Consider the following 27,005-nt stretch of genomic DNA (forward strand, 5'->3'; position numbering starts at 1 on the left):
CGGCCTCTCTTGTTGCGGAGCACAGACTCCAGACACGCAGGCTCAGTAGCTGTGGCTCACGGGCCTAGTTGCTCTGTGGCATGTGGGATCTTCCCAGACAAGGACTCGAATCTGTGTCCCCTGCATTAGCAGACAGATTCTCAACCACTGCGCCACCAGGGAAGCCCTATTTTTTATTTTATTTTAGTTGCACTGTGCAGCATGCAGGATCTTAGTTCCCCGACCAGGGATTGAACCCATGCCCCCTGTGGTGGAAGCAGGGAGCCTTAACCGCTGGAACGCCAGAGAAGTCCCTGGATCATGCTTTTTAAATCCTGTCTGACAGTGTCTGCCTTTTGATTTGCCTGCTTATTAGTCCATTTGCACTTAATATAATTATTAATATGGTTGGGCTTTGCTCTTTATTTTCGATGTTTTTCATGTCTTTTTTGTTCTTATTTATCTTTTAGTCCTTTTTTTGTATTAAATATTTTGTAGTATACTATTTTAATTCTTCCGTAAACCTTTTAATGTTGTATTGTTTGAGGTTTTTTTTAGAGGTTACTCTGTGGATTATAATCTGCTTCTTCATTTGTCACAGTCTACTTTAGGTCATTGCTCATGTAGTCTTGATGTAATATATAGAAGTAGTTTTGCTTCAACTTAGCTCCATTTCTTCCCTCTTCTTTTGTGCTATTATTGTCATTTATATTATATCTATATATTTTATAAACCAAACAATACAGTGTTATAATCATTGCTTTAAAAAATATTGTCTTTTACTGATAGTAAAAGAAGAAAAGAGAAAAAACCCCACATTTATTCAGTCTTTTATATTTAGCACACATTTACTCTTTCCTATGTTCTTCATTTTTTTCCCTCTGAATTTAAGTTACTATCTGCTATCATTTCCTTTCTGGCTTTCTTTAGTATTTCTTGTAAGGCAGATCTGCTAGCAAGGAATTCTCTTAGTCTTTGTTTATCTGGGAATATAATTCATTTTCATTTTTAAAGGCTAGTCATCAGCTAATGGTTGGTCCTGGGTGCTCAAAGAAACTTGAGCTGAGAAAGGTGTCTACCCTTTGTTAGTGGACTTGTATGTGGGTTCGGGAGTGCATTCAAAATTTAGGCAAGTTTTCAAGTCTGCTGAGCTTTTATATTCTGCCAAGCCTTCTCCTATGTGCAGGCCTGCAGTCTCCTAGTCAGCCAGGGATGTGTGGAGTGCTTAGGCCCTTTTAGGTGTCCCCTGCATTTGTGCACAGCTTCTCAGTCAGCTAGGGATATTCAGAGAGCTATCAGGTTACTCTATGGGTCTTTTATTTCCAGGACTTCCCTGTTAAGTTTTTGATTATTCCTCCAGTCTGCTCTTTGTTCCAACCTAGACGAACTTCAGGCCAGTAGAGCTGGAGGTTCCCCCCACTCTCTTCCTTTTTTAAAATGAGTTTGCTACTTTTCCTAACAGCACCACTCCATATAGGATTTTCACCCTCTGCTCCAAATCATGTCAGCCCCTAACAGAAGAGAAGCTGCTGATTTTCCTGACAAGCCATAACCAATGATGGGGTGAGGGGAGGTGGAGAGGGTGATGGAGGTAGCCCCAGGCAAGAATACCACAGAGTCCCTCTCTATTTAGCAGTTTTCATGAATAAACCCTTCTCAATTTGTTGTTCTCCTTTCCAGAGTCCTTTCCAATTTCCGGAGTCTTGAAATGGTTGTTTGGGACAGTTTTGTCTAGTTTATATTTGCTTTTTGGGTAGAAGATTTGCTAAGCTCTTCTGTGTGCCATAGTTGGAAGTCTATCCTTGGGTACTTTATTTTATAGGATGATTTTTGTGACATTGATATGATCATTTTATATTTCCCTTTATTATTTTTTTCCTAGCAATGGCCTTTATTCTTTTTTTTTTTTGCGGTACATGGGCCTCTCACTGTTGTGGCCTCTCCCGTTGCGGAGCACAGGCTCCGGGCGCTCAGGCCCAGCGGCCATGGCTCACGGGCCCAGCCGCTCCGTGGCACGTGGGATCCTCCCGGACCGGGGCACGAACCCGTATCCCCTGCATTGGCAGGCGGATTCTCAACCACTGCGCCACCAGGGAAGCCCGGCCTTTATTCTTTATGTAATGAATTTCATTGGTGGATTTTCAAAGTTTTCTGTATTCTTGGGAAAAATCATTTTTTGATTATAATTTATTAAGTCCTGTAACATATATATTGATTTTTAATAATTTGACATTAATTTTTCCATTGATGTTTTTATTGAAACTTAATCCTAGATTTGTCTTAATGTACAGTGAAAACTAATTCAGGCTAGAAATTTTGCCTGAGGAATATATCTGTGGCCCTAAAGAAGACTGAGTTGAGCTAAAGGTGATGCAATTCCTTTTATAGGCATTATCCTGCACTGAAAACTCTGGAACATCTAGAGCATACCTATCTGCCTCAAGTAAGCCACTATCGATTCTGCAAGGTGATGGTGGACAATATCCCCAAGCTTCGAGAAGAAATTAAGGATGTTTCTATGTCTGATCTCAAAGACTTTCTGGAGAGTATCCGCAAACATTCAGACAAAATTGGAGAGACTGCCATGAAGCAAGTAGGTCTTGGGTTTATGATAGGTTGGCCAATGACTTTGCAAGTATTCTGTTAAACACAAATTTCTTTTTGCTAAATGTCTTAATTGTTTCTTGTCATTTTAGGGAAGTCCTTCATCTTTATGGGAACACATGATTTTAAAATATCTGTTATTTTCTTAGCAGAGCAATGAATTATTTACTAGTATATTGTTTTGCTCTGTGAATATTCAGTACATACTGATTGATTGTGATGGTTTATATTGGTGCTTTGAAGAGGCTTTTCTATTGTTTGAATACTTTTCTTGACTTTGGGTATGATTTGAAGTCCAAGATTTTTTTTCCTCCAAGATTTTTAAAAGTTCTCTTTCTAGTTAATGGGCTAAATTGTGCTGCAGGTACCTTTGGTTGATTATTTACTATGTAAGCAAGATGTCATGTTATATATGAATATTTCTGTAATTGTTATTTCTGATATCAATGGGTATCAGTGAAAAAAGGCCTTTTGGGAAATGCTGGGAATTACGATCACAGAAAGGAATTTGTTTATAGCTTATAAATTAACAATGTGTTGAAAGTGTTTCAATTTTTTTGTTTCAATATCTTCATCTCTAAGTTATGAAAGCCACAAGGAACGTCCAGAAATACTTTGTCGTTATGAATAAAGAACAGTAGTAATTTGCAGTATTACTTGCTCTTTTGAAATTTAAGTCACACTGCTTTTATTAAAATTTCTCAGTATACCTTATGATGTAACCTATAACAATAAGTAGAAGATTCAGCTGTTTATGGAAAGTGTTTTTTGGTTCTATAAACAACTGTGTTCTTGAATAAGTCATTTGTAGTTCTTATTCTGTGAGGAATGAGGGAGTAGGTCATATTTTGCGTCATATTTTTGGTCTCAGCTAGCCTTGGTAATCTTCTAGATATGTCTTTGATTCTGCAAAAGAGATCTGCCTCTTTGGAAATCCCTTTCCTAAGGGAATACACATATTCTTTTCCCATTTCTTCTTTTAATTTCCTTATTGTTATACTTTACGAAGTGGAAAGCTTAAAACTAGCTGATGATAAACCCTGATGGAAATAATCATTTCATGTCATTTTTTTTAGTGGTGAAGAAACAAAATTAATCATTGAAAATGTACTTTTGCCTTGCTGTGTATATTTTGAGTACAGGAATGAAGGTGTCTTGTAAGACAAGTCTTCATTGTGGTTGACAAATTTTTACTAATTTTTCAAAATATACAAGAGTATAGTACAAAGTTGCTTTTCCTAGGCCTTTACTTGAGAAATTACTTCCTTTTTGGTGAAAGAGAGGATTCCATGAAGAATATTATTATTTCATTTAATGTGAGATATCTGGTCTCTCCCCTAATTATCTGAAGAAATTAAGGCCTAGGCCAGGGAAGTGATTTGCTCAAGTTCAGACGGCTTGTAAAGGTCAGATTCTATAGTAGAATTCAGATTAGATTGAGATGAATTTGTCTGCTATGGCACTCAAAATGTGTAAACTGTTAGCTGTTGGCTGTATTTTTGTCATTTAAAGAAATGGTGAAGAAACCTTTCATGAATTCAGGACTTTTTAATTAACTGATAACCCTTTATTCCTCCTATAGCATTTTTCATCTCAAGTATAGCTCTTATTGCATGTATTACTATCCTATGCTATGGTATATATAAGATCATTGAATAAAGATATCTTACACATTTTAAAATCGTCTGTAGTACCTAAAAAGTAAGGAAAGTAGGAGGGAGAGGAACTACCATATACTTTGTACATAGTAGGTGTTCAGTAAATATTTGTTTGAATTCATGGATGTTAGAAAAGAGGGAGAGGATCTGGTTTATTTCTCACTTATGTCAAGCCCAAAATGATGTTTCTGATTTGTGATGGTTTTCTTTGCAATGGTGATTTAAGGAAATTTTCCATTATATGGCTCTGTCATTTTTAATATGGTTTTGAAGATTGCTGCAAAAGGGGAAAGACCAAAGAGTATTGCATGTGGTAGGGTTTTTAAGGGCTAGGGATGGATGTGACACGTCATCACTTCTCTGATTTCACTGGCCAGAACTTAATAACATGGCCATAGCAACCTGTAAGGGATGCTGGGGAATATAATCTCACTGTGTCTAAGAGAAGAACACAGTTTTGGTGAATAATAGCTAGTCTCTGGCACAGTCTACCCTTTTGGTCATCAAATATCTCTTCACTCTTTTTTTTTTTAAAAATAAATTTATTTATTTATTTATTTATTTGTGGCTGTGTTGGGTCTTTGTTGCTGCGCGTGAGCTTTCTCTAGTTGTGGCAAATGGGGGCTACTCTTCGTTGTGGTGCGTGGGCTTCTCACTGTGGTGGCCTCTCTTGTTGTAGAGCACGGGCTCTAGGTGCACAGGCTCAGTAGTTGTGGCACACAGGCTTAGTTGCTCCGCTGCATGTGGGATCTTCCCGGACCAGGGCTTGAACCCGTGTCCCCTGCACTGGCAGGGGGATTCTTAACCACTGCGCCATCAGGGAATTCCATATCTGTTCACTCTTCCTCTCATCCATAGAACATACTTGTCCCTTCCCTAAGGAATACAACCCAATATCCCATCTAGTTACTACATCCATCTCAAAGTATGATATCTTCCGGGGATGCTCAGTACTCTCCATCAGATCCAGATGTGGCTCTTCAGTGGGCTGATGACCAGGAACTAAGATAGGTTATCTGCACCTGTGACCCTCCCACCCTCAGTATAACATGGAGAAGCTAGAACAGAATAGCTACAACAAAAACTTCCATAAAGGGAAGAACAGGAGATGTACAGCATTACCTGCTTCATAGCAAATCATGTAATCCTTTTGGGCCATCACTGGGAAATCTTTCTGCCTTAGTAGTAGGGGAACTTCCTTGTCTAGATGTTGATTCTGTGGAAAGAACTCCTTTGCCCATTGTTCTCCTGGGCTCTTGGCTGCATCTTAGTTTTTCTTTCCCTATTTTCTTCTGTGTACATTTCTGAAGTGTGTGCTGGGGAATATACCTTCATTTGAAGATTTTTCTCTCTCTCTCTGTAGATATACACATATATCTACATCTACACTTATATCTACAACCACATTTATATCTCTATCTTTCAGTGCTTACTTTTATGCTTCTACAAGTTTAGGAGCCCAAGGGTTGTTTTAAGGTTCTGAACAAAGTTTTATTTAGTCCAGATTTGTGGGTTTTTGGCATTATAGTTACCTCAAAACTTAGTAGACCTCTGATCTGTCTCTTTCCAGTAGGTTCTATTTAGATACCATACCCACTGTTCTTTTCTAAACATAATTTTCAGGAATGATTTTTTTTCTTCTTCCCTGTTTGGGGAGGTAGTAGAGTTGGGGGAGCATAACCCTTGCCTCATGTCTCCTTCTTACTTAGGCCTACTTGGAGGCTATATGAAATAACGGGTAAGAAAACCATACCTGAATCTAATTTTTGCCTCAGGATTAAGTCACTTTGTTCAAGGAGGTCTTCTTTGGACTTCATTGCTCAAAATTTACCATCTTTTTCTTTTACTATTTGGGATCTATATGTGTTCAGCTTTCTAACCCTCTGAGGCCCAAGTTTCTGGACTTGTGCTATTCCCTGTAATTTCAGTTTTCAAAGTAGGAAATTCTGTGCTCATCGTTTTTGTGTAAAACCTAGCTAAAAGCAGAAAGCAAATGCCAATATACACTATAACTCTCTCTCTACATTCACATATAGAGCTACAGACCCAATAGACATGCGGTGTGCCTTTTCATTTATTACAGGTTCCAGTTTTGCCAGTTGTTTTGCCACAATATCACAGGGCTTTTCAGGCCTTTGACTTGCTAAATATATATTCTTGTGGCCTACTGCCTGACCTCTAAACTGATGTCATTTATTTTAATTTTTTTTGTTATGGCAACACCATTCTTCCAATGCCAGTGCCTGTTTCTTTAAATAACGATGCCTGTTGTAATAGCTAAGCTCTAAAATCTCACTGTAGAAATTTTATTTTTCGCTCATGTGAAGTCCAAAATGGATGCTGCTTGGGTAGCTCTTCTTTCAGTGACTGTGAAGGGATCCAGGACTCTTCCAACTTGTGGCTCTATCACTTCAACATGTGGCTTTCAATGTTACAGCGGTAGAGAAGAAAGTAAATAATGCCTGGAGATTTTTTTTTTCTTTAATTGACCAGGCTTGTAGACCTAGCTAGCAGACCTAGCAGACCTAGCTAGTCTGCTACAACCTGCTATTACAGAGCTTAGAAAAATACATATTTCCGTGTCTCTTGTCTGTTTTTCTTCACCATTTCATCCCTTTGACATTTCTCCCCCATATGTTTGCCTTCTTATTTACTAATCCAGTTTTTAGCATTGTCTATGGCACTATTCAGAACTTTTATCATCATCATCAGTTTTAGTTCAGCAACTGCAGTTTTGGCCTTAAAAATGTGTTCTTTTCCTTAAAAAAAATTGAGTGGCCTTTAGAATCATACAAGAAAACAGATTTGAAAGTATCACTTACTATTGATAGTTGGTCTGGGTGCTTCTGGAAATTATGTAAATGAATTTTGCTTTTTCTTGGTGGACATCTCCCGTTTTTCTTCTTCCACTTACCCTATCCTGAGTTGCTGCATTGACCCATGGGTGGGGCTTTGTCCTTTGTACAATGAAATGATGGAGGCAGTTGGTAGATTGGCTTCTCTTTGGGATATACCAGTTAAACTACCAGAAGGACTCCACCCTAATTAGGGTTTAATGAGCAAATTTGGCTCCAAACTTTTACCCGAGATTATAATCTCAAACCGTTTGTTGTCCAATTTTATCAAGAGATATGATGCAAAACATACTATTTGAGGATGACCTGAAGGATATGTAGTTTATCCATTTCTCTGTATTCCAACTATTATATTGTCTGTGGATAAAGCTTTATCTGTAGGAAGCTTTTTGCTTTGATTGCATGTGGTAGGCAGAATTCTAAGATGGTCCCCAGGATTCCTGCCCCCTGGTCTGTGCATCCTGTAAAATCCTCTCCCTTAAGCGTGTGAACCTAATATGTAAGGTGAGAACCTTTAAAAGAGGGTCTAGAGGTCAGATATAAAGTTAGAGAGATTAAAAACTGCAGCAGATGCTTTACTGTTGGTCTTGAAGAAACAGAATGCCATGTTTTGGAGGGGGCCACGTGGCAGGGAACTGTAGGCAGCCTTGAGTTGCTGAGAGCTATCCCAAGCCAACAGTCAGCAAGAAAATGGGAACCTGAGTCCTACAACCACAAGGAATTGGATTCTGCCAACATTATGAGTGAACTTAGAAGACTGTGAGCTCCAGATGAAACCACAGACCTGACTGACATCATGATTTCAGCCTTGCGAGACCCTGAGCAGAAGGCCCAGCAAAAACATGTTGAACTCCTGACCCATGGAAACTTAGATAATAATTGTGTGTAGTTTCAAGTCACTAGGTTTATAGTAGTATGTTACACAGCAGTAGAAAACTAATACACTCTGTTATTTTGGTCTTGAATATAATTACTTTTTACTAAACTGTACATTTTTATTTTAATTTTGCCTTTGGGTCTAGGAAACAATGGTATAGTCAGTCTGGTTTAAAAGGTGTCAAACTAGAAGTTTCTGAGTCTTTCACTTGTCTTCCAATATACAATATTGGGAAGCTGCAGAAAAGTAAGAAAAATGTATAAGTATGAAAACTAGGATAGAAGTTCAATCATATAGAAGAATCTGAGGAGGAATTTAAAAATTGTCCATTCTACTGTGTATTACCATATCGAATTTTAAGTCAAGCAGTCTTATTTTACAAAAAAACGTTTCATGTTCTGTATATATCTTTTTAACATGGTATTGGAATGAAAGCACTTAATGGACCCACCTATGAGTCTGCCATGGGAAGTAGAGACATAGTTAAAGCAAGTAGAAAAACCTTCCCTTTTATCCTATCCCATTTTCTGTGTTGATATTCTTACAGTGTGCTTCCAAAATACTGTGTATGTCTTATTTTGGAATAATCAACTTAGCTTGAACTGTTTTATAAAAAGTGTCTAAAGTAGTTCTTCGTTAATTGTCTGCTGTTTTTTAGTTCTCCTTTTGAAATTGATTTCTGTAATTCACTTGTTATGGAATTGATTTGTGCAGGAGGGAAGTTCTGTATTTGTTATTTTGGTTAGTTTGCCTTAGGCTTTGTGGGACTAAATAACATTTGTAAGGTAAACATTCTTGGCTAGGTTGATTTCTATGTGGGGCCCTTTAACAAAGGGAAGGATTTACTTACTTTTAAAATTCTAACTTGGCTTTGCCAAATTATATAGGTTATATGACTGATGCTTAGAAAAGGAACTGGTTGCTTATAAAAGAAATGGAAGGCTCCCCAGGCATTCTTCCTTTAGTAACTAGTTTTAAAGAAACTGCTCCTTGGGTGAGATTAGCTGTCAGCTGTTGACTTTCTTTAAGTCTTGACTAGAGCAAAATATGCTGTTTTATTTATTGTGTAGAACATCTTTAACTTAGATCAGGCATAGTACTACCAACTGAGTTCACATAGACCGTGCAATGACTGCCAAGTAAAAGCAGTATTGCTGTTGAAATCTCTTTTGTGCTGGATGCTATGCAACACTTCCACAGAATATGGCCTTTGGAGTCAAAGAAGTTGGTGCTCACTTGGTTTGGTGTTCCTGGATTTGCTTTTTCTTTTCTTTTCTTCTTGATTTTGGTATTTTTGTGTTTGTACTAATTCTTGCTCCTTATTCTTTGATGATATGGATGGCCTGTGGGTAAGGTGGGGAAATGTGAGAGCTGTGTTATATGGGATTCTTGAAGTAGGCAACAATCAGAGTAGCTTATGATAGATGGTACAGTTTTAGAATCTGAGCTTATGACAGATAGTACAATTTTAGAATCTGAAGAGGCTAGTAGGGATTTAGTTTACTGTTCAGTAATATGATAGTTAACAGAATAGACTTTGGAGTTTGGGTTAGATTTGTCATTTGCTAGCTGTATGACAGTGGGCAAGTTACTAAACATCACATTCAGTCTTCACAACTCTATAGTTGGAATTTTTAATCTTCTTTGAAAAGATTTAGGGAAATATTTAGGGAAATCAAGTACTTAGCTTAGTCCCAGGCTTATAATACATGTTAAATTAAAAGAAAGAAAAAAAAAGAACCATCCTAGATGAATGGTGAATGTAAATAGATTCTAAGAGTATGGAGAAGGAGAAGATCAAAATTAGAGTTAAACTTGATGATTGAACTACTTTTAATTTTATTCGTAAAATTCAATTTTCTGTGACAATTTTCAGCCTTGAATTAGATTTCATTTTTAATCATTTTTTCTCCTTACCATAAAAATTATTTCTACTGTATACACTTCTAAAATATTTTGAACCTGAGTTCAGTTAAAAAGATGACAATTAAATTTAAAAGATCAGTGACCCTTGATTCATGTTGAGTGAAAGAAGAAAGAGAATTTATTCCTTAAATCTAATTTGACGGCAATATTACAGTTTGCTTTTGAGTTTTCTTCAGGATAAAAAGGAGACTATATGGTGTGTGTATATATAATAAACATATTATTTATTTGCTTTGGCTAAGCAAAGCACACCAGCTTATCAGGAGAAATTTTCTTGTTATTAAATTTTAAGAGAAAATTGTAATATGGGTTCTCAATATAGTTTGTGAACATGGATTTTTAGCGTGCTAATCCTAAAATAGACCATTACTTTAGAGGAACAGCAGCTGTTGCAATACTTACACCACCTCTCACAAATATACTACATATATATATATATATGTTTCAGTTATTTTAAGATTAAATTCTTTTGAGAATATTCCTTTTACTGAGCCTTGGCTTGTACTAGAAAGTAGTAATACTTAATTTAAAACAATATGGTATCATAAGAATAAACTGCTGAGTAGAACAGAATACAAGTACAGAAATTGATCCAAATGTATAGTATAAGAATTTAATAAGTGATAAAGGTAGTGTTATACAAGAGGCATAGACACACGCAAATTAGTATTATGCCATATAGGTATAAAGTAACTTTTCCTCAGTAAACCTTATAGGCAGAAAGGTCAGAACAGTGCATGAGAATACCATCTTCCTGTCATGTTGTAGAGGGACCTGAAGGGTTCAACTTTGCTGTATAAACAGTGGGACATGCCTCAGGAGAAGGACCCTGCTCTTGTAATATTGATAGGGAAGCTGGGAGAAGGGCAAGAATGTCAATATGTACTAGGTGGATCCTTGCTGGTCAGAGAAATGACTTGGCTAGGGGAATTCTATCAATGCCTCAGCTTAGTATTCTTAGTATTCTTCAGATGAGCTGACTCAGTCTACTGAACCAGTTCATTGCTAAGCTTTGAGAATGGGGAAGGTAGGGAGCCACTAAGGCCCTCCAAGGTAGCATCTCATGGCACTAGGGAATGCTATTAGCATGATTGCTGCTTTACTTATCTGTCTTCCCAACCAGTTTATGGTCTCTGTAAGGACAGAGGTATGTTTTTTACCTTTATATCTTCAGCACGTTGCTAGCATAGTGCTTGGTCATAGTAGATAGTTAATAAATCAATTAATTACTCTTAATTGTGTATTTAATTAAATTTAATGTACCTGCACCTTAACATTTTTCAGGAAAAGCCATCCTTTTTTTTTTTAGTATTCTAAGGTATATCCTCTTATTCCAATTATATTCTTAAGTATATGAAAACATTAAAATTGCACTTTGAATGGATTTTGAAACTATCTGAAAATACTGTGGAGGTACTAAGAAGTGATCAAATTAACTTCTTGTTAAAGATAGTGGGTCGAACACATATATTTCTATCTTCCACCTCTCCAAACTCATAAAAACAACAGCTAAGGGAATTTTTTTTAACAAACACGAGCTCCCAAACATAAAGACTATAGGAGAGCAGGTGATAGCAACAGTTTTTGGAAATTGGAAAGTAAAAAGATGTGTGATAATTGTCCTAACATATCCAAGAAAACTCAATCCTAAACTAGTAGTAGAAGAAACTGAGAACAACCCAATTTTTAGTGTTTTGTAGAACCCCTGTGTTTAAGAAATTGCTGGCATCAGTGAAAGGGGGTAAAATTGATGGCCAAACAGAAAGATTGGTTGAATGTCTATTTCAGAACCAGTTAGACATCTGGATTCCTTCCCCAGCTTTTTCCTATCAGTTAACTACCTGATCCCAACTCTAGCTGAAGATCAGAGAAAAACAGACACAAACTGAAAACAGTGAAAGTTTATATACTAAATACTGAGATTTATCCTGAATCTCACAGCCCTCTTTTCTGATTTGGTTCCCAGAACCAGGCTTATACCCTTCAGGTGTGAGATTGGAAGATAATCTGTATACTCTGAATAATATGATTAGCCCAAGAGAAGTATCCTAAAGAGATGTACACTGAGTAGTCCCCAGTAAAAAGGGCAAGTCAGATCACTTTGAACGCCACAGTAGACTAGACTGATGTACATTCAGTCAGCTTTTTAGTTTCCCAATTTAAAATTTGAGCAGATGGCTAAGCATCACCAGATATTTGAGAAAAGATTCTAACATGAAAGTAGAGTCAGAACAAACATGTACAAAGAAGCAACTTGGAGAAGATAGGGACTATGCAAGAAGAGGAAAACCTAAAAGGCAAAACAAAACAAACTATCGTCAGTAGCATTAGAAAGATAAGAGAAAATAAATTACATGTAAAAAGCAAGATCAGAATGCTGCATAAAAGGAGAAGTGCAGAGAACAAAAAGAATGTTTAGAAATTAAAAATATGATAGCAGAAAACACTTAAAGGAGGGTTTGGAAAATAAAGTTAAAAATATGTTCCAGAGAGAAGAGTAAAAAGAAAAAGAGATAGAACATGGGAAATAGAAAAGATATAAGAATATTAAGGGACAGTCTAGGTGATCCAGCATTTGAATACTAAGCATTCTAGAAAAATAAAGCAAAAATGAAGGGAAGGAATTCATCACAGAAATAATACGGGAAATTTCCCAAAATTCTAAGACATGAGCATGCAGATTAAAGGACCCACCAAGTATCCAACAAAAGGGATGAAAAGAGACTTATATCAAGGCATACTGTGAATTTTCAGAGGTCAGAGGGCAAAGTGAAAATCCTAAATGTCTTTAGAGGTTAAAAACAGTATCTTATATGGCTTGGCTATGTATTGCATTTATACAGTTAAAATAATTAAGTGCTAAAAGTTAATATAGGTAATTAATCCATTGGTTTATCTCTGTTGTAGAGGAATACGTGAATGGACACTGCACAGATATTTGGTGCTGGTGTGTTAAGAATGTGAAAGAGGGCTTCCCTGGTGGCGCAGTGGTTGAGAGTCCGCCTGCCGATGCAGGGGACGCGGGTTCGTGCCCCGGTCCGGGAAGATCCCACATGCCACGGAGTGGCTAGGCCTGTGAGCCATGGCTGCTGAGCCTGCGCGTCTGGAGCCTGTGCTCCGCAACGGGAGAGGCCACAACAGTGAGAGGCCCACGTACTGCAAAAAAAAAAAAAAAAAAAAAAAAAAGAATGTGAAAGAGACCTTAAACCCCCATCTTCCATGGTGGAAAGTCAATAGATAATGCTTAGAACTAAAAAAACCCCACAATAGCCAAAAGGCAGAAACAACCCTAGTGTCCATTGATGGATGGATAAACAAAATGTGGTATATACATATAATGGAATATTATTTAGCCTTAAAAAAGGAAATTTGGGCACATGCTACAACATGGATGAACCTTGAAGACATTATGCTAAGTGAAATAAGCCAGGCATGAAAGGACAAATATTGTATAGTTCCACTTATCTGAGGTTCCTGAAGTAGTCAAATTCATAAAGACAGAAGGTAGAATGATGGTTTCCAGGGACTAACGGTAAAAGGGATGAGGAGTTAATGTTTAATGGGTACAGAGTTTCAGTTGGGGAAGATGAAGAAGTTCTGAAGATGGGTGGTGGTGATGGTTGTACAACAAGGTGAATGTACCTAATGCCACAGAACTGTACAGTTAAAAATGGTTAAAATGGAAAATTTTATGTCAAATTTTACCACAATTAAAAAAACCTAAAGAAATAAGCAGTAGCACACATAAGCATGGTATGTAGAGATAAAGATGTAAGCATCGAAAGAGTGGTTGCTTCTGGGGAGCAGGATTTGGGGAGAAAGAGGAGAGGAGGAAACGGTTGTTTCTCATAAGAAACTCTTTATGTATAACTTAACTATGCATAGTTTTGCATGTATAACTTAGGGAAGATATATTGAACAAAAAAAAAAAAGAAAAGAAACAAGTCAGATTAGGTGTATGTGTATAACATGGGATTTGTTGGTGGACTGGATATGAGGTAGTAAATGTTCCAACTCTCAGGGTACAGAGGAAGCGTTCCCTTATTTAAGGGACTATTTATACCTATCTATGGCATTATTGATTTTTTTCTTTTATGTGGGTAATTGAGGAGTCTCCAGTCTTCAGATTCATAGCTGTAACAAGGTGGGAAAGGAATTTTGTGTTAGTTGTAAGTTAAACTGAGGTCCATTCAAATCTCTGTTGTATTGTGTGCCTTATTAAAGAAGTGAACAGATAAATTTGATTTAATAGGCAACAAAGCAAATTAAAAAAAATAATATAAAAATCTTGAAAGTGATGATAAAGTTTGCAAATTTGTGATAACCAGAATGTTCTCTTTCCCTTGCCTTGAATTCTTAAGTTAAATATTTACCATTGTTCAGAAGAGAATATGAGTTCTTCAATACCTTCCTTTGGTTGCAAAATGTCACACTACCTCACCCCTGCCACTGTTGCAGGTTCACACTCATTTCATACTTGGGCATGTGTTCTGGTGAGTGAGTAGTCCCTGTGCTGCTGCAGGAGAAGATGGGGAAAGGGAGTTAAAAGAGCAGTGAAGGAAAGTAGTGCTGATAGGCTAGCCTACATATAATTTGACTTGGCCTCAGAGTTCTGTGGGAGAGAGCCAGTGTTAACTTTCTGTTAAATTTACAATAAAGGAAAATGACCTACACTATGAAGTTTTTCTTCGGTGGTTCGTAGAATAACTGAACTTCATTCCATTACAATATTTCTGGGATTTCCTACAGCCTCCAAGTATCATGAATAATTGTACCACACTAATGTGGAAATGAAGTTCAGGTCACTGAACTCACTTTTTTTTCCTTTTTTTTTTGCGGTACGCGGGCCTCTCCCTGTTGTGGCCTCTCCCATTGCGGAGCACAGGCTCCAGGACACGCAGGCTCAGCGGCCATGGCTCACGGGCCCAGCCGCTCCATGGCATGTGGGATCTTCCTGGACCGGGGCACGAACCCGCGTCCCCTGCATCAGCAGGCGGACTCTCAACCACTGCGCCACCAGGGAAGCCCTGAACTCACTTTTGACTTGAACTTGAGACCAGCACTTTAGATCTAACTTATCAGGTGGAAATGAATTGATCTTATTGACATAAATAAGATGCTACCTGTTTGTGTTTTTATTATATAATTTAGCCTCTGAAATATGCAAGGATATGAAAGGTCATTTAAAATGATGCCTTAAATATAATATGTAAATATACAGCCTAAGTGGTGTTAAATATTACTGTACAGGGGGCCAAGAACAGCCACTTTATTATCAGATTAAGTTTATTTATTATTATTTTTTAAAAAGCCTTTATTTATTTTCAAATTTTATTTATTTATTTATTTTTGGCTGCGTTAGGTCTTTGTTGCTGCACACGGGCTTTCTCTAGTTGGGGTGAGCAGGGCTTCTCATTGCGGTGGTTTCTCTAGTTGCAGAGCAGGGCTCCAGGCATGTGGGCTTCAGTAGTTGTGGTGCGTGGGCTCAGCAGTTGTGGTTTGCAGGCTCTAGAGCGCAGGCTCAGTAGTTGTGGCGCATGGGCTTAGTTGTTCCACGGCATGTGGGATCTTCCTAGACCAGGGCTTGAACCCGTGTCCCCTGATTGGCAGGCAGATTCTTAACCACTGCACCACCAGGGAAGCGCCAAGCCTTTATTTATTTGCTTATTTATTTTTGGCCGCACAGTGCAGCTTGCCCGGGCCCTTTGGCAGTAGAAGCACGGAGTCCTAACCACTGGACAACCAGGGAATTCCCATTATCAGATTAAGTTTAGATCAGGTCAGACACAGCCTCTCTCTGCCTTTCTAAATGATGAATGGAAGCAAGATGTATTTTCATCTCATTGGAATGAACTATTAAAGTTTATGTTTAATAGGTAGTGATCTCTCATTACAGGTCTGAATGAACTAGTATTCTTTTTTTTTTTTTGCTTTGTAATCAGTATATTAAGGAGACATTCATACATTTCAAGAATTGCTTAATTCTGATATCCAGATTTAAGCTTATGAGAATATGACTTTAAACATACAATTAAAGCTATTCATAATTTGCTATACTACCAACATTAAATTACAGTTTCTTTGGAGCATAAGTTAAATGGTTTAAAGTAAGCCTGTAATATACCTGCAAAACACCTTCCTAACTCATACATGCAAATTACATCTTCATGTAAAGGTCTCATCACTCCAGCCTCTAAGTTACCCTGCTCCAGAAGTCACTACTCTTAAGTAAGGCTTACTGTGGTCCAAAGAGAAGGAAAAAAAAAAAGTAACCAGGACCAATAACTAGATATATTAAAAAAAGATGGCCCAGCAGAAGGGAATGCAGTTCTACAAATGCAAGCCCTCAAGAAGCAGCATGTTATATGATAAACCCCTTCTTTAGAAAGGTATCATTCCTATCACTGATACCACAGGCTAAATTAAATTATATAGCATGCCATCTTCAAGTAACAGTTGAGGCAATAGAATAAATGCAGAGGCATTGCAATGAATCCCATTTAATACCACTATACAGACCAACACTTCTCTACAAATTCTTTGACTGCCAGTTAAATACAGTTTTAACTTCATAGCTGAACAATTAAGGGTCATACACTGAAGTCAATACATATACCTGGCATTTCAGTCTAAGCTATTCCATGTACATAGCTGAAATCAGTTACAAAGTATGGCCTAACAAATGCTAGGGGAAATTTTTTAAAGTAGTTTTTACAAGTATTAAACTTATCTTGCACACTGAAGTCATCATACATACAGGGCAAAGTCAGCTCTTTTATATTTGAGTTTATTCTTCATTTAACTTTTAAAACACTACTATAGTTGAGTATTAAAACAAACAATAGCAAGTAGTGAGCATATTATGATTATAGTCCTTCACTCAATCACTACTGCAAATAAAATGCCAGCAGTGAGTGTTATTCACTGGCCCCATTAGGAGGTCTGACACTGAACACCACCCCGAGGCTGATGTTCATCATCCTCATATGCTTCTCCATTGTAATGGCGCTGTCTTTCCTGATTTGGATCAAAGTCCACTAGTTCTACCTGGTCCATTTCATCAGTCTCTTCCACTTCCTTCCTCTCAGGTTGGAGTTTTTCCAGCAAAGAGAGTTCATCATGGGGGAGAAAGCCATTCTCAGGAAAGTTTACCTTAAATTCATTGATTATGCGACCCTTTTAATATGGTCTACGATAAACTGGCATGCCTTCATTTAGCACACACTTGATATCTCCACGCTTGACAATCTGACCTGGATGAGAAGTGATGACTGTGGTGCTCTTGTCAAGAGTAGATATCGGCTTTTGGAAGTCACACAATGTCTCAGCCAGCTGTATGTCCATACACATGAAAAGGTCTTCTCCTCGTCAAGTAAAAACAGCATGGTCCTTCTGATCTAAAATGATGATAATATCTCCTGGCTCCAGTCCTGGTTCTTGGTGTCTCCTTCACCATGGAATGTTATCTTCTGGCCATCTTTCCTGCCTTTGTCAATATGAACTTCTAGAATTTTCTTCTCTCAAACTATCTTCCTTCCATTGCAGCTTTTACATCTATCTTTAGGACTGATCTGCCCCCCATGGCCCTGGCACTCCATGCAGACAGACTGAATTTGCTGAACCATTACAGGTCCTATTTGATGAATTATTATTTGCATTCCAGTACCTCGGCAATTGGGACAGCACTTTACTGCTCCTTTCTTAGCATCTCGGGCTTCACATTTGTCACAAATCACATTCTTTTGCAGAGCTAGTTTTCTTGTTGCACCATTATATAAATCTTCTAAGGTTACTGTGAGTTGATGCACAACATTTTTACCTCTCCTTTCTCTTTGCATCCTACCTCTTCCTCCAAAAAACATATCAAAGATGTCCATGGGGGAGCCCAAACCACCACCTGCTCCACCTTGTTTAACTGCCTGCTCTCCTCCTTTGTCATATAATTCCCTTTGCATCAGAGAGCACTTCAAAAGCTTGAGAAATCTGTTTAAACTTCTCTCCTACATTTGGATTCTTATCAGGGTGGTACTTCAAGGCCAGTTGCCTGTAAGCCTTTTTCAGTTCTTCTTGGGTAGCATTGGGTTTGACCCCCAGAACATCATAAGTGGTTTCTTTCACCGTTTTGTACAGCCGGTGAGATGAGTGGGCGGATGCCGGTGTTGGGGAGCGGGAAGGAGCGCGTTGCGGTGCGCAGCTCAGGCAGCCGCCACTCCTCTGCCTTTTTAAGGAGCGTACTATGTTACTCTGCTTGTGTATGGATGATGTTTTCTCAAGTCAGATATAACAACTGCATGATTAAAATATGGAATATATATTTTAAAACAAAGACTTGCTTCTCTTTTACTTGCATCTCTTTATATGGTTGGGGTCCCCCCCTCCATTTCCTTTCCTTTTTCTTCTCTTATTTTTTCCCTATTTATTTCTCTCTTTTTCTCTCGCTCTCTCTCTCTTTCTGTGTTTCCCTCTCTCTTAGTTCTAGAAATCCTGCTTGTAAGACCTGAGAATTCAGCTTCATCTTGAGCAGCCTTACATGCTGACCACCGCAACTGGGAATCTTTATTTTAAAAAGTCAACCATGATATAAGATCTGAAACCATAATAAAGTTTGAGAATCATGGTATTTGCTCTCTATTATGTGTATGTTTAGCTGTGTGGATAATGGTTCTTTGGTCTGAAGAACAGTTCCAAGTTTGACATTTTTAAAGGGTTTAAATTCAAGGATAAGAACTCATCAGTTCTGGTTCTTCCCAGATCCCAGATTTTCTTGATGTTCTGATATGCTTTCACTATTAATTCTAATTAGATTCTAATATCTAATCTTATATTAACACAGTGAATGTACAAAGCAAACAAGGACACTAAAGACATGCTTTAAAATGGTTGTTAAGTCTTGCATATTTTTACTTAAATGTGATTAATCCTTGGGCCCTGCCTACAGATAGTAATTTATTCTACTGTTTGAACTGCATCTTAAATTTGGTGAATGCTTTCTCACATTTCATGCTTCTTTACCCCAAGTTTAGATCTGTTTCATATCATTTTATAAAATAGATCTCATAGAGATCGGGTCATTTGGTCATTTCAACTGTCTTTTATTTTTTAATGCTTTCATTGGGCTAGCAGGGATCATTAATACCCAAGAAAATTGGTCTCATGTAATTGACTATAAAAATTACTGTAACATTTTATAAGTAGGAGAATTATGAGTTATAAAATGTTACAATCAAAGAGGCATTAGCACCAATCAAAGCTACTTTTACTTTAAAAAGATTGAGTTTGATTATTTGGTTATAAGAACACTTCGAGATAGTGGTCTAAGAATGTAGACCCTTAAATGGGAGAAAGGAGACTGGATCCATTGCTGACTCTCTCAAGGACCATAGGCATTTACTTATTATCAACTTGGCTTGCACTAATTGCAGACTAGGAGAGGTGGTGCCTTACCTTATCTTTGTCATGCAGTTATAGTGATAATAGAGAATACAGAGCAGCAGTCAACTCTCTTTGTAATAATTTTTAGAGAAAATTAGCTCATATCCATTCCTAGTCAAGTCTTTCTTGTAGAAAATTTTTTTTTGTAGTGTCTTCAATATTAAAGAGCATAGGTTTGGAGTCAAGAAAGCTGGGTTGAAACTTCTCACTTATAATGGGCAAAACACTTAATCTAAGCCTTATTTTCCTTTTTTATTAATGTGTCAAATAAGACCATGTATGTAAAGTACTTAGACACACAGTAGGCACTTAATAAATATGGCATTTTTGGATGTTTTTGTTTTGAGATCTATGTGATTTTATCAGGCAATTAGTCTTCAGTTGGGGTAGCTTGGGTATTGATAGCTTAATACCAGCTGTCTTTCTGCCTCTCCATCTTCTTATTAAATGATTGCAACTACATTTTTTTCATGAGTAGTTTTAAACAAACTGATTTGGGAAAGCATGAGCCACTACTTTTAGAGGGAAAAAACTTTTTTTAACCTGAAGGCCTTCCTTATTTTTTTCAGGCTTCAGTGTTAAAAAATGCAGGGTTTTTGTTTGTTTTGTTTTTTGTACTATACTGCAATAATTGCTTTAATGTCACTGAGAAACGAAACCTTACATCTGCGTAAATGGGCAATTCAGACCATAGAAATTAGTGAGACTTAAATGGATATCTTTATTTTGTTGATGGAAATTGTATTTTGGGTTCTTAGTCTTTCTACAGTCTCTTGAAGTAACTTCACTATGCATGTGGTGATTGTGTTTCTAAGTTACTGGATTGAGCTATACTCTGAGCTCAGTGTATTTTCTCATCTCCTGTGCTGATACTTCTTGGTATGAACAAGTCAGTTTACTGGTATGCTGTACTTTCCTTTTGACAATTCTAGACGCCTGCCACGTGTGCAGAGTGTAGTGGAGCCAAGTTTGAGGTTTGGATTTAGAGCCCTCCCCAAATCCCCGTGGTGTGCCCTTTGACCTGGGGGATAGTTCTTACTGGCCCTGGAGAAATCCAGTTGAGAATTCCTAGGATTGTTGTGCTCTCAGTGAGTGCTTTATTCTTGTCCTCTGCCAGATGTTTTCTTTACTGAGCAAAAAAACTCCATCAAAATAATGGTAAGGGAACTGGTATGTGAGGAAATAAAAAGAAAGGAAGAAAAAGAAATATTCAAATATATTCAGGAGGGCCAGAGATGTGGACCTAAGGATGTTCTAGAAAAAGAGGAATCTATTTTCTCACATCCTACTAGATCTCCCTGCTAAAAACTTTTAGCAAGTAACCCTAGAGTAGCTTTAAAATTAAAAATATTTACATACAATATATCTTTTTTTTGGTGTCCATAAGTTTTTAAACATGCATAGATTCATGTAAACACCACCACAAACAGAACAACTCCATCACTTCCCGCTACCCCTCTGTAGTCAAACCATCTCTCTATTCCTAACCCCTTCGCCATTGATCATGAAGTTTATCAAAAGTATAGGTTGGGAAGCACATTGAACAGATAAGGAGGACTACCAGAAACTTCAGTTAATTAATTATTGCTAATTATTATCTCACTGATTGAGAATGTGACATTTCTCTTACCCCTCTTGTTTAGGATCTTAACAGAGAAATGAACCCCAAACTAAAAACGCAGAAAAATTAAATTTTTGCAATTGAATAGTGACAGATGACCACCTAAGTTGTTGCTTTTTTAGGTCTATGTGATTCTAAGCTTTAGAGGCTTTATGACCTTTGAACCTGACTGTACTGGGATGAATTCTTTCTGTCTTCTTTAGGAGGTGAATGGATAAATGACTGCACCAAGATGGCTAGGGAATAAAACTCTGGACTGGGAAGTATGGGAAGTGGTTAGATCATTAGAGGTGAATTTTTCACTCATAGACTCTTTTCTTCTTTGTTCTTTGTGAGAGGCTATTGAACAAAGCTGTGGCAAGAGTTTATACTGTGAGCCGGAAGTATTCAACTGACTACATTTTATTTGTTTTGAAAGCTTGCAAAAAAGTTGTTTTGTTGACAAGTTCAGGCTACTTTACCTTCCTGACATAATTTTCTAATTGCACATCTACAGCAAATGTAGAACAGCTTCCAATTATTACTTTGTGTGTGCATGCAGAGGAGAAAATGCTCTGCAGATTGGGGCAGTTGTCTGGGGGGAAAGAAAAGGCCTTGTCATGTTGTAGTGCCTACTTGCACGTGTGTGTTTGCTTAAACTCAGAAGTCAGCCAACCATTGAGGCCTCTAGTGTGGTTAGCTATTAAAACAGAACAGCGATAATGGATCTTTATATAAATGTTTAAGTATTTGGAAATTTTTAAAATTGAGAAAATTCTGTTTTACAAATCAGGGTGGGCTGTCAGGGGAGATGATTACACCCTATACCAGTTGAGATGTTAATGAGATTGGGAAGGAAGTAGGGAATTTAAGAGCCCTTATTTTTAAAGTCTTGCAATGCCAGTGCTTAAGATGTGTTCTGTGGCACACCACCATAAATCACAGAGGACTCACTTGTAGAATACTAGGTAATAAAAGGGATCTGGGACACTTGTTTGGAGGAGGGGAACCTATAGCTAGGATAGAGTTCAGGAAGTGGAACTAAGATGATAATCATTTACTGGCATTTTTTCGAGGGCATATGTCTGAATTGGCTTCATCTTTTTGTTCCCATAGAACCTAGCACACTGCTTTGTACAAACTAGGCATTCAGCAAATTTTTGTTATATTATACATACATATACTTTTTTTTCCTTTGGCAGGGCACTTATGCATTTAAGTATAGAGAATTTCCATGGATATTGTAAGAGTTTTAATATTTTCCTGGTCTTCTTAGGCTCTTAATTTGCTGATGAAACCTATAACTATTATGTTCAATTTTGATATCTCGAGATGCAAATTATCTTTGAAGTACCAGGTGAAATTTTTTCACTTAGGTATAATTTTATCTTGATTCTTCTCCAGTGAAACTTTCTCACTTCTGTATACCAGTGCTTTTTTTTTCCTGGTAAAATATTCATAACATAAAATTTACCTTCTTAAATCATTTTAAAATGTACAGTTTTGTGGCATTAATCAGTACATTCACACTGTTGTGCAACCATCACCACCATCCATCTTCAGGACTTTTTCATCTTCTAAAACTGAAACCCTGTAACCAGTGAATTAAAAGCTTATGATTTGTGCTCCAGTACTGATTGAACAAATAAAATCTTTCATATATGTGTTGAGAAACTTGCAATCTCTTTCCAGGGAAGAAGAAAGGGCAAAAAGCAAAACTGGAATTCACACAATAGCTTTTTAATTTAGTAAGAAATAGATTGTAGTTCTTGAATTTTATAGATAGGTTTTTCTCTTCTTTAGTTTCCTTAAGAAATTTGTTCAGAAGCAACAACTGGAGTAGCCTTTATTCTCTGAAAGTATTTCTAGTCTGTGTGTGTGTGTGTGTGTGTGTGTGTGTGTGTGTATTTTTGTAGTCTTTGTAACTAACAAGACAAATAGAAAGCTATATTTTTACCTTAGGTTTTGTTTTTAGTGTAATTACTTGCTGGCTTGAACCGTGGTGGTCTTAATCTTCTTTTGAGGGTTGTGCCCTTGAGTATGGTGATTTTATTCTGGTGTCAAAGAATTTAAGGATAAGGAGTACCTTTTTTTCGGTACTATAATCTTATTTTTTGACTTAGGCTGAAGTCTGTTATTAATTTGTACCCTTCCCTTACTTCCCGTATAAGAAAACAAGCAAATGTCAAAAAATAGTACGGCCTACTTTGCAACAGAATGACTTCAGCTCTCCTCAGTTTGTTAAACATATGAATCTCTTAGCTGCCCTGATGAAGAGGCTGTGGTCTATCTGGGCATGTGTTATGTTTGTCTTTCTTGGTAAGTCTTTAAAGCAGAGTTGGCCTTTTAACAGTGGAGAGGAGAGATATCTATAGCAGTAGTTCCTAAACATTTTAGGGACATAAACCTTCTGAGAATCCAATGAAAGTCATGAACCCTCTCCTCAGAAAAATTATTGTGTGGACACAAATTCTTCATAAAATGTCAGAGGATTTGAGTACTCTGTGAAATATATCCTTGTGGGAGCCATCTGGACTATTAAGATCCAGTATGAGTATTAGATTCAGTAGTGTATTCTGAGATGCTCCTTTTCTAGTTTCATCATGGTTTGTGAAGAATACATAGTGGAAAAGCTTGAATAAAATTATAACAGTCTCACGGTTCAATCTTACATCATTAGTGAAAATGGATGCTATTTTTGCTAACACACTGACAGGTAGATTCAAGATGTTGGTAAACTTTTCTGACTTGCCCAGTTTAGATAGTAGATAGGTGTCTGAGAATACGTTGACCTATATTGTATACTGTGAAAGTTGGATAAGGTTGTATTTCCAAACTTTGGTTTGCCTATGATTTCTCGTGTGCTTTTGTTACTTATTTTTCTTCTTACTTCTGTTGTATAGGTAATACAGAAGAAATTGAGAAGGGCAAAATAACAATGAAAATAAATTTTGACTTGAAATACCTAGTGATAGCATAATATGAGTAAACTTAAAATGGCATATTCAGTATGACTTATAATTAAAATTGGCCATATTGGGCTTCCCTGGTGGCGCAGTGGTTGAGAGTCTGCCTGCTAATGCAGGGGACACGGGTTCGAGCCCTGGTCTGGGGGGATCCCACATGCCACGGAGCAACTAGGCCCATGAGCCACAACTGTTGAGCCTGCGCGTCTGGAGCCTGTGCTCCGCAATGGGAGAGGCCGTGATGGTGGGAGGCCCGTGCACTGTGATGAAGAGTGGCCCCCGCTTGCCACAGCTAGGGAAAGCCCTCGCACGGAGGCGAAGACCCAACACAGCAAAAATAAATAAATTAATTAATAAACTCCTACCCCCAACATCTTCTTTAAAATTGGTCATATTCAGTAGACATAAAAAGGCATTTTATAATACTTCGGTGAAGATTCACCTTTTTCTTCATAGAGAAAATACTCCTTTTTTCTGTAGCTTAACCGATGTCATAGAGAAACAGGACTTTTAAGCAGAAACTTGCTTGGCTTTCAGCACTCTTACTGCTTAATTATATGTTTCCACCATTCTTTATTGCTTCAATTCCAGTTTCAGAGGAAGAGGCTATTCCTCCTGTTTAAGACTGTTTCTTCCACTTGTGCTCAGTCTTATTTCTTTGTTCTGTCAAATGTTCCATCTTTCTCTTCCTTCCTTTTTTCTTCAACCTTTCCCTTTCACTGACTCCTTCCACTTTACACTTGACATGCTCAGGTCTCCCTTTCATAGGCTATACCACTGTAATCCCTCTCCCTGTCACCAAACCATCCAATGCTTTTCTTCCATATTTCCTGTCTTATTGAAAGATATCACTGTTCATCCAAGATAGAAACCTGTGATGCTAAGGAATTTGATAGTTGGGTGGTAATCTTAAGTGTAGTAAGTAGCATAGTAAGTAAAATATTGTGGGATGGAGAGGAGGATACATAATATTGTAAAGTAAAAATGCATGTATTAGTAAAAGCAGATTATTAGAACTAGGGAGATTCTTACTTCCTGGGATAGTTTGGAGCTTGTAATGTCTGGAAATAGAGGTGGACTAAATAGCTTGATGAGGCTCTTTTTTCAACTTTTACTACATGTACTAGTGCATGACAGCTCACTAAAACTTTTCCAAAAAATTTGACACCCTTATCTTCAAAAGAAATTGAACATTTACACCCAATAGCTGTATAGTTGTATTTATAAATTATATATGTATATTAATTTCAGTAGTAATACACATGGTTCTAAACTTTTTTGATTATGGACTGCCTTCAGTAAAACATTTTTGTGTATATATACCTTATATATGTATATGTTATTTATTTATAAGTGGTATACATATGTACTACTCTTATTAGTTACTGTCTCTGGGCAGGATGTATACTTAGGGAGAGAGTCATTGTTAATAATGCATTTAAATCCCCCTTTCAAATAGTCTTTTTTTTTTTGCGATACGTGGGCCTCTCACTGTTGTGGCCTCTCCCGTTGTGGAGCACAGACTCCAGATGTGCAGGCTCAGTGGCCATGGCTCACGGGCTTAGCCGCTCTGTGGCATGTGGGATCTTCCCGGACCGGGGCACGAACCCGTGTCCCCTGCATCGGCAGGCGGACTCTCAACCACTGCACCACCAGGGAAGCCCTCAAATAGTCATTTTTATAATTTCAAATTTGGGGTGTTATTTTCTGTCAGATCTGCTTTGATCATCCTTATATTTGCCACATGATATACTTGACGGGGGCTCTTACCAGGTTTATCAGTTATCTATTGCTCTTAACAAACTACCTCAAAACTTAATGGCTTAAAGATAATATTGATGTATTTTTTCTTTTAAAAAAATATTTATTGAGTGGCATCATGGTAGAGCTGAGGCTTAAAAAAGAGGTTTGTTCATATTAATTCTTGGCTTTTTTTTGGCTGTGCCATGCGGCTTGTAGGATCTTAGTTCCCCAACCAGGGATTGAACTCGCGCCCTTGGCAGTGAAGGTTTGGAGTCCTAACCACTGGACGACCAGGGAATTCCCTGATGTATTTTTTCCTATGATTCCATGCATTTGTCTGCTGTCCTCACCTGGAAGTCACTCATGTGGTTAGCTGACAGTTGGGGCCAGCTGTTGTCTTGGTTCTGTACCTGAACTCTTACCCCGTAGTAGGCTAAACTGAGCTTCCTCATAGCATGGTGGTCTTCCTCATAGCATTCCTCATAGCATGGGCTCAGACAGAGAAAGAGTGCTGAAGCTGCTGGGCCTCTTAGGACCCAGAGTCCAGAATTTGGCAATGTCCATCACCTTCTGTTAGCCAAAAGCAAGTAACAAAGCCAGTCCAGATTGAAGAGCATGGAGAAATGGTCTTTACCTCTTCATAGAAGCAGCGGAGTTACATTGCTAAGGGGCATGCACACAGGAGGCTTGATTCATTGGGGACCAATATTATAATGGTCTTACCACACCAGGATGAAGACAGGTGTTAACCCTATTTATTAGTATTATTTCAAACCACGGTGTATATCTAGGGAAACGTTAAAACCATTTGCCCATTTTCTACAAGTTTAACTAAAACTAGATAATATAATCTAATTTTATTTAACTGAGCACATGTAGTCTGCAACACATCACAATAAACTGAAAGAAAATCAACAAATGAGGGTATTACTATCAACCACTCTGCACTGTTTTTCCTCAGTATATATATCGTGAATTCCGTATGTGGTACTTGACTCTTTGTCAGAGAGTGAGGGTGTCAGTGTCATTTCTTAAATCAAATATTAGTAACGTAGTTTCTTTGTTTGTTTTTTTAAGATGAAAACAAGTATAAGTACTAATGTATTGTTTTTGTATAACCTTCCAGGTAGACACCACCCCACTCTGGAGACCATCAGTCTAACTGATGTGCAACAGTTATGTGCCACAAATCTGTGCCTGTTAGTGTCCACTCTGATAGAAATCAGTGATTCAGCATGGCGGTCTTGCCACTGTACTAGACTAAGCCTTAGAGTCCTTCTCAGTGGACTAAGCCAGCAGTGATCTAGGCCATCTTTCACAAATGGATCATAGATGGCACGTGAGATAAAGTGTGGTTGTTATTCT

The 27,005-nt window shown here is 37.7% G+C and overlaps 1 protein-coding gene and 1 pseudogene across 3 annotated transcripts in view; one reads left to right on the forward strand and one right to left on the reverse strand.

Annotated features, from left to right (window-relative positions):
- EXOC6B (exocyst complex component 6B) overlaps positions 1–27,005 on the forward strand; it is a gene marked incomplete at its 3' end in the record, with an annotated part of 718,627 nt that overhangs the window by 105,896 nt on the left and 585,726 nt on the right. For both annotated transcript variants that reach the window (XM_079720455.1, XM_079720456.1), the window contains exon 6: positions 2,368–2,572. In XM_079720455.1, coding sequence (XP_079576581.1) covers positions 2,368–2,572 — 205 coding nt within the window. The remainder of the gene's footprint in view (positions 1–2,367; positions 2,573–27,005) is intronic.
- On the reverse strand, positions 16,833–17,557 carry LOC307064035 (dnaJ homolog subfamily A member 1-like; annotated as a pseudogene). The gene has a single exon. The product of its transcript is annotated as a dnaJ homolog subfamily A member 1-like (transcript).

Source organism: Hyperoodon ampullatus (genome assembly GCF_949752795.1).
Source record: "Hyperoodon ampullatus genome assembly, chromosome: 15".
Lineage (NCBI taxonomy): Eukaryota > Metazoa > Chordata > Mammalia > Artiodactyla > Ziphiidae > Hyperoodon > Hyperoodon ampullatus.